At 38.1% G+C, this 8,873-nt stretch overlaps 1 protein-coding gene across 2 annotated transcripts; it reads left to right on the top strand.

The window, feature by feature from the left end:
• Positions 1 to 500: 500 nt before the first annotated feature.
• On the top strand, positions 501 to 5,559 carry LOC116252538 (meiotic nuclear division protein 1 homolog). Of its 2 annotated transcripts, XM_031626884.2 has the most exons (10): positions 501 to 639; positions 1,091 to 1,171; positions 2,205 to 2,321; positions 3,360 to 3,398; positions 3,525 to 3,632; positions 3,722 to 3,784; positions 3,916 to 3,967; positions 4,943 to 4,987; positions 5,083 to 5,162; positions 5,357 to 5,559. In XM_031626884.2, the coding sequence occupies exons 1-10, from the start codon at positions 637 to 639 to the stop codon at positions 5,402 to 5,404; spliced, it is 636 nt and encodes a 211-aa protein (XP_031482744.1). In that variant the 5' UTR covers positions 501 to 636; the 3' UTR covers positions 5,405 to 5,559. The 2 variants fall into 2 exon arrangements, with proteins under 2 accessions (XP_031482744.1, XP_049932584.1); XM_050076627.1 differs by lacking the exon at positions 2,205 to 2,321.
• The last annotated feature ends 3,314 nt before the right edge of the window (positions 5,560 to 8,873 follow it).

The following is an 8,873-nucleotide window of genomic DNA, read 5'->3' on the forward strand; positions in this document are numbered from 1 at the left end:
CGGCCAGCTTTTATCTAGCCAGGTACTGGCGACTGGACACATGGAAACCTTCGCGGCAAGAATGGGTCAGATCTCCAATTTCTCTTTTGCATTATAGCGCTGGCTGCAAAAGGAAAAACAGGAGAGAGAGATTAGCAGATATAAAGATAAAAGACTTAATTTACAAATATTTGTTTATGGGTGCGATTAAATGGACTGGATCCGGGTCGCGCGTATGTAACTGCTTAGTTACTACATCTGATTAATCAGACTCTGCCGAAAATCAGATTCGATGTTTGTTTCAAATCCATAAAATATAAAAAACCACAGAAATCATACTTCATTGGATTCGGTAAAGGAATCCTGCACAGCCGATCCGAATTTTCTTATTGAAAATGATTTGGATCGTATCACGGGCGGCCAAGGGTTGGAAACAGATCAGATATTGCAAAATTAATTAAGCATCGAGGATCACGATCGAGAGAGCATCGTGATCGAAACGGGACAATCTAAAAAGCCAGCCGAAACGGATGCCGAATCTGGGTCTGAGGTCCATCCGGGCCCCATTTTTTTGTTGGCCCATCCTCCAAATCACAAGGCCGAGCGAAATTTCCCGCTCGCTTTCCTCTCTCTACCTGTCTGGGAAATTCTGAAAATATGGTAAGCCTCATTAATTTTCCTTCGCTTTGTCTTCCAAATTCTCTTCTGCTTATTTTTCATTTTGTGGTGGATCGTCTTTCTTCTTGCCAGCAGGAAGTTTGAACCGTCTACATTTCCTTCTGGAAATTTCCGAGAATCGCAGAATATGAGGGTTTACGTTTTGATTTTTTGAGCGGTATCAGGGAACGAATTCCCAGTTATCTCAAACTTCATTCTTGTATGTGAACCCTCTGTTTTCCCTGATTGAGTTGGTGAAAGCAGGGGATTCTGCTTTTGTTTTTGGAAATAAGTTCTTTAGTGCCTCTATCGTTTTCATCTTCATTAGCTCTGAAGCTTTCTTTCCTAGTCCTTCTGTTCCTGTACCTCAGATAAGGCATTGTCTCGAGGATCCTTTTCTGTTTGTGGTTGTCATTAATTTTCTAGCCAACTCTTTTCTTTTTCTTTTTTTCAGTCGAAGAAGCGAGGTCTATCATTGGAAGAGAAGCGTGAGCATATCCTTCAGATCTTCTATGAGTCGCATGATTTTTTCCTGGTAACCCACAAGGCAACTGCAATTTTTTAAGCTCAGATTTCGATTCCTTATGTCGTTTTTTTTTTTTTTTTTTTTTTTTTTTTTTGCCGAGCTGAACGCTGCTCGTGCTGTTCCCCTATGATTACGTTCTATCACATACCTTGCCAAGATCAGGAGATTTGTGTACTTCGGTGAAGGAAGCTTTTCGCTGAAGTCAGTTTTGAGCTGTCTTGTTATGAAAAATGCGTTCCTTATGAATTTGTTTGTGAGCAGATGACGATGAAGGTTAGCAATTTATCAAGAAGATGAAGCACCATAATTGTGTTAGGTTGCACGAGTTCCGATCAGGTCACTGGATGCTTCTAATTAGCAATGTGAAATGACACTAAAATATTCCTTTCCTTGTTAGTGTGTTATCATCTGTTTGAATATCTAAACTTTCCATTTGCATGGATTGACAACCTGACCCTATCATACAAAAGGCTCCTAGTAGCCTGTAAACCTTCCCCTGCTAGAACTTGTGCATGCTGTACTGGACAACAGTATTGTCCTTCTGCTCAAAAATGTTAAATATATTGAAATTAAAAATGAAAATTTCAGTTAATGAAAATTTACCAAAATATAGTTTGTTTTTGACCTCCTATAGGTCATTATGTAGTGTGACAAAAAGGAACAAGATAAATTCTGCTTTTCCTTGTATCAATTTAATCTATGAATAATCTGCTATCATCTAAATGATCTCTCTGACGTAGAGACCTCACATATTGCACAAGTAAAGAGTTTTTCATGATGTGATATATTTTCCTTTCGTTTTTTTGTTTTCCACTGTGCTGTTTCTCCTACCACAAAATATTGGTGTATATATCATAAACTGGGATGTAACTGGGGGCTGACACAACGTAGTTTCTGCTGCTACGTTTGTTCTTTTGTATGCAAAAATCCCATTGGCCATTGAATTTTCATCACACCCTATGGCACATTTGGACAAGTATGCTCCTTCAATCGATATGTCAACAATTTCTTCGCTAATGGTGTCTTCTTTTTGGCATCTCAGCTCAGAGAACTTGAGAAACTAGGTCCTAAGAAAGGCGTTGTTAGCCAGACTGTGAAAGATGTGGTCCAGAGTTTAGTGGACGATGACCTTGTGCTGAAAGACAAGATTGGAAGTTCTGTGAGTGTCTATATTTTCTGATTCAATAATTAGGCATGTAAATTTCATCACAAGATGTATTTTTCCTGTAACTGGTAACATGAAACGTGATTCAAGCAAACACCAAAAAGTAAGTGTTTACCTGGATATTGTTTTAAATGTCACTCTTGATTTAAGTTGGATAAATCGATCCAATCTAAGTTGGAGGTCAGACCTAAAACAGGCCAGTTGTATCACAGTCCCAGGACGCTTGTAAAACCATTACCACTTAGTAGCCTGGGAAGAGTAACCAATACCGTGGTTTGGTTTGGCTTTCGATATTTCATTTTCTCTAGTTTGTTTTCATCTTATAATCAGACGTTTGAAATCTATTATGCAATGAAGATCATGACATTTCCTGAATTTGTATTTGTGCCCCCGTTAATGGTATGAGTGCATGTATTGTATTTGTTCATAACAAAAGATGCTTACATAGTTACATTTTTTGGTTTTTGTGTCAGTTGAGTTTCTGTACATTTACACTAAGAGATATTCCATGATAACTAAACCCTCTACCATCTTGTTTCAGAATGATGGCCTGAAATATGCCTATATCTTGGTCCCTTGTTGCTGTGACAGATGACATTGGGGGAGCATATCTTAGCCGTTACATGTGTTATTTACTCTAAAATCTAAAAATGGAAAATAATAGTCTGCTGATTGTGTAATTGAAAGTTATGAGGAAGTGATCTTACTTCTTGACTAATTACGTAATGATGTTTCTCTAAATGGTGGGTTTCTTCAAGCTGCGGAACCAGTTGCAATACATTATAGTAAATGTCAAGCCTAATGATTCGTTCACGTATAACTTAATGAAACACAAATTAGTACTTGTCTTCATGGTTGAATGTCCTGAGATGGACCAGATATTGGTGAATTTGGATGAGTTTCTTAGCACTAAACGTGAGCGTGCTTGTAAATATGTGTAGCACATGCATGCAATTTCATATGTAAATGTCAGCACCATTTATTTCCTTACCTTCTGGACTTCTACCTTAATCCACCCCCAAAACCCTACAGGTTTACTTCTGGAGCCTACCTAGTTGTGCAGGAAACCAGGTATGTTTGGGTCCTGACTACTGGTCAATTTTGATTTCTCTTTCCTTTTTCTGATTCACATCTGCTTAAATCTATTAAGTTAAGTCACCAATACCATTCTGTTAATATCGTCCCTCTTTTCAACAGCTACGGAATACACATTATAAGCTGGAAGCTGATATCAAAGCTAGTAAGAAGCGTCTTGCTGAGCTCGTTGAATTGAGAGAGAACCTAAAGAAAGGCAGGGAGGACTCAGTAGGTGTCAGAAGTTCTGTTATCAATTCTTCCTTATGAAATATGTACAGTTTTATTTCAAATTTAGGTTCAATTTGTTATTTTTCCAGGATGAAAGGAACAGTGCTCTTGAGGAGATGAAGATTGTAGAACGGAAATACAATGCACTTAAGGTGATTCAACTTGGACGTTCGATTATTTAAATACAACGTGATGAAAATACATCCTATGGTTCATATTGATGTTGACAATGAAAGCTCCTTTCAGTTTTCAGTCTATGTTTCTCATTAAATGCTTGCCTCAGGATGAAATGGAGCTCTATGCTGACAATGACCCAGCCACCCTTGATGCAATGAGTAAGAAAAATAAAATTGGCATTTCAAGTAATCATCTCTTTTTTTTTTTTTGGATGCTTTTGCTAGAGTAATTTGTTGGATCACACGATCTGATATTTTCTGTCTTTTGAATGCTTATGTAGAGTATTTTGTTGAAGTCACGTGATCACATATTTGCTGTTTTTTGGATGCTTTTGCTAGAGTGATTTATTGAAGTCTTTAATATCCATCTCTCTCTCTCTCTCTCTCTCTCTCTCTCTCTCTGTGCACATGTGTGTAATCCATTATGTGTGTGTGTGTGTGTGTGTGCATGCGTTAATTTGTGGGTATGGGTTATGCATATGATTTATGTCAAAACCTTGTAACTAAGATGAATACTTTTCTCCACTCGCTGGATCAGAATCTTATGTTGCGTCCTTTTCTTGAATGTCATATAAATAATCATAAAAATGATCAAAGCTAGCATGTGCATCCCGAAAAAGAAATATTGTATTGTTAGACAAGTGAATAAATAAAATTTTAAGAAGTGGGAGCTGTATTGGACCAAGTTCTGTTGCTGTCATCTCACTCCAGGGATAGATTCATCGAGCTAATCCATTGGAAAGTGCAACCTGCACTGGAGCAAACATTTGTTTCATAGACTCCACTGATGCTCATATTGTCCTCATGTGGTCTGAGACGAGTTGCCCCAGATACCACACAGCCACAGGCAAATATAGTATTGCATTTTTTTTGGGTTTCTATTGGAGATCTTTGGAAGCATGAACTAAGAAATTTCCAACCTTAGGTCACTAGCTGATCTTCATAACAGCACTCTTTCATTCTTATGTACACCATATTAGACATTTTATATGATCTAGTTATCTAGATGGTGTATTTTGCATCTCCTCTATTTTACTTTTGTTTCAGAACATTAAGTTATGCAAATCATGTGTAAATTTTGGAACGTTGATTGTCCTTTTTGGTGCAAGTTTTTGACAATTCTTCTTGGAACAGAAAGTGCTACTGAAATTGCAGTTTCTGCAACAAATAGATGGACAGGTACTTCTTGGAGCTTCATTGATGTTCTCTTGACTTCCAAATATGTTTTGAGATGTTTTCAAGTTTATCCAATCAGCTCGTGTTTTTTTGCATAGACAACATTTTTACAGTGCAACACTGGTGCTCGCAAAATTTTCCTCAAGCAAGGGAACAACTTGGACATTTATATGGAGAGGTAAAACTTTATTGTTTGATCGTTCCCTTTTCTTACTTGATTTATTGCACTATCATGTAACCTTTCTGCTGCATATACAGTTAGGGATTGCTGACATGTCCAAAGTTGATCCCTTCATTAAGATGGACGCTTTTCTCATTTCAATGCATGCTTCTAGATAGCTCAACGGTTTTATCATTTCTTTATGGTCACAGGTTGGAATTACAGAAGATCTAGACTACATAGAGCCATCAAAAGTCTGAAATACAGGTTGTCTATGCTGTAGATATTTAGTCTGGCCTATTCGAGGTAAAAGTATACTTTAGAAGTGTAATTGATGCCTTGTAGAAATTTTTCACTTGGAAATTACACATTTATCTGAAAATGTTCAACGTGAAGAAATTTCGATCTCTGAGTCTGATATGTGCATCTTAAGGCCAACCATTCTAGCATATTTTAGCAACGTCATCTACTGGACGCTCAATTAATTTCTCTTCTTGATTCTATACTCGGTTGTAGATCACGGCCAAGAAACTGGTAAACTCCTAGTTATAGTTGTGTCACTCAAGATGCTTAGGTTATTCATGTGTTGGCATCTTATCGGCCATGTTTTCCCTTAGGCTTGAACTATATAATTGTAAGAGAATGTGAGCAGCATTCTTAATCTACTTGACCTTATTCATCTAACCATATAATTATTTGATGCCCTTATGTTAACTTCAAAAATAGATAATAGCGGGATAGTAATGCCAGTTCCGATGCAAACCTACCGGGAGATTCGGCCTCCCTAAGCTATTTACTTATAAAAAAAAATGAGCTGTCCATGGAATCAACAAGTGCAGCCAAGGCCAACAGAAAAAAAAATGCACAGCTTCACATATCGGAACAATAAGTTTATCCGCAATTTTCATAGGCAATGGTGTCATCAGCAACAGTAAGTTTCTAGGCTGCATTGAATATTTCTGGGAAGGATCTAAGGATCGAATTCCTGCTTTCATGGGTTTCTTCGAAAAAGTTCTTCCATTTTATGTTGTTAGAGAAAATCTCTATTACATGTAGGAAAAGGAGGTCGCCCTATTGCAAACACATAATGACTGAACAGGGTCTTTTAGGCCCTTGCTGATCGCAACTCCAATAATCTGTTGGAGTCAAGCGTAGGATTAAGAATGTGAATGTAAATCTCATATCTGCCGTCAGGTGGCCATGGGTCACAGTGAACACCAAAATCGATCTAGAGTTTACCTCCTTGGTGAGGTCTTTCCAAACAACAGTCAAATATGTTCAACACGGGTCGCTCAAACAATTTTAACAAATTGCATAATTGTGAAGATGCGACCTAAATGCAAGGTCTCATTCCTGACATTCCACATCTTCCAGATGGCAGTAGAGTAAATGGGTCTCCAGCATTTCCCCATCCAGCCTCTTTTCAAAGATGTTGCATGCCACTTTTGAAGATCTTGAATAACAGACGAGTGAGGAACTCTTTTTGTTGAACCTCTTGGCAGTAAAGTGCGAAAAATTTGGAAGTGTTTACATCCAAAAAGGAGATGATGCAGATTCTCTTCCTGACAGTGGCAAAGTAAACAGTGATTAGGAAGATAGTAGCTAGATAAAGGGCCCATTTACTTCCAGTGTGATAAACGCCTCTCCATGTCAGATCCCTCCATCCTTGATCCTGGGAAGAATCCCTAATGATAGCCAAATATCTCTTGTAGACATTTTTGTGACGAACTTGCCATTCTATATAATTCTATTTGGACCAAGATTAATATAAAGGTTGATTCCGTGTAGCTTCCCAAATATGAACTCGAGCAAGTCCTCAGGCCAGTTCATTTCATTGGTGTTAGTGTGCATGTGTTGTACACTAATATTAAGATTAGTAACAATCAGACCCAAATGTTCATGTGGAGCATCATCAACCGTGATGGAAGAATCCCATTTATCCAACCAGAATTGAGTGAGACATCCATATGTAATATTCCGCTCCACTTTATCTTTGACATCATATCAATACTTGACCATGTTTTTCCATAACTAAGAGTGATGACTTTTTCCTTTGCACAACCAAATATTATTCCTAGTAGGTATTTGCTTCTAATACGTAATATTATTCCTAGTAGGCCATTTATCCAACCAGAACTGAGTGAGACATTCATATGTAATATTCCGCTCCACTTTATCTTTGACATCATATCAATGCTTGTCCACGTTTTTCCATAACTAAGAGTGATGACTTTTTCCTTTGAAGATTATTCCTAGTAGTTATTTGCTTCTAATACGTAATGTTATTCCTAGTAGGCCATTTATCCGACCAGAATTGAGTGAGATATCCATATGTAATATTCCGCTCCAGTTTATCTTTGACGTCATATCAATGCTTGACCATTCTTTTACATAACTAAGAGTGATGACTTTTTCCTTTGCACAACCAAATATTATTCCTAGAAGGTATTTGCTTCTAATAATAATAGCAAACACGAGTTGGATCATTGTGGCTCTGTTCATGCCCATTAGAGGCCTTATCCGGACTCCACCTTCATTATATGGCCTACAAAACTGTTTCCATGAGATGTAATGAGACTACCTTGCAGAGTAGTCAGATGTGGCCAATGTGTGCGCATTCTACATGTAGAGTCAACCACATCTGTTGAGTGCTAACCATTTAGTCATTCAACAGGCTATTTGCTTAGGCTTAAAGTTTGGTTGGCTTGAGGTACCTTAGAGTACTACCCTGTTCAACCTGGACTGCGCCCAGCGCTCTTAAACCATTTTCGCTACCTAGACCATAGCCTTCCACTGAATGGCAAGTTCTTTTAACAAAAAAAGAAGACTTATTCCTTCTTGTGTACAGTCCAACTTTACTTTCTTGAGTGTTGTAATTCATTTTTGAGTCCATATCAACCATATCCATCCGTATTTTAAGAATCCACTTTTTCAATCTCTTTAAACTATCTCATGTTTCTCACTCACTCTCTCTCATTCTCTCTCGATTTGAGGAAAAATTTTCTTCTTAATATCAAGAAGCCATAAATTTTTTCCCTGGACTGGTTTTCATTTTTTTAGTATGTAATGATGATGGAAATTCGTGAGTGTGATTAAGAGCCGAATTGCGCCAAGCCCATTTCACCAAATTGTCCATCTTTAAGTGATGTTTTGAAAAAACAGGGTCAGCATCTGCTCGTCATCTCCAGCCACATCAATTTATATATTTAAGGTTGCAGGTTACACCGAGAAAATGCCGTCAGCGGGTTTGAAATGGACAATAACTCAAAGTTGTCTTCAATAAGACCGGAAACGCCAAAACATTTCCTTTCCGCTTGGTTCATGCTGTCTACGACTCCAGTTGGTAGCTGGTTAAAACTATGGAAATACGTCAGAAGGTAAGATAAATTACTGGGAATAGACGAATGCATACTCATAAAAGCTGTTTTCCTGAATAAACAAGATAAAATCAACACTTGGGTTGCTTGTATAACTGGCCGGCCTTAAGACCTTGAAGTTGAGAGCTCAAGAAATGGTTGTTTGTCATGCATGTTGCTTGCTCCAGAACGGAAAAAGCGGCTTCATTCGCGTGTGCCGGCAGACAGGCGGATGAAGCATGGCGACTGGGGACCAAAATTATGGTTTTAGATAAAAGGACAATCAAAGTTGGTCACAGCCAACGCGCAAGTCTCCATCTAGCAAATTCATACGTCTAAAAGAAATGGCGGCTTCTCAGCTCCTGATCATCCG

Source organism: Nymphaea colorata, chromosome 1 (genome assembly GCF_008831285.2).
Source record: "Nymphaea colorata isolate Beijing-Zhang1983 chromosome 1, ASM883128v2, whole genome shotgun sequence".
NCBI lineage: Eukaryota > Viridiplantae > Streptophyta > Magnoliopsida > Nymphaeales > Nymphaeaceae > Nymphaea > Nymphaea colorata.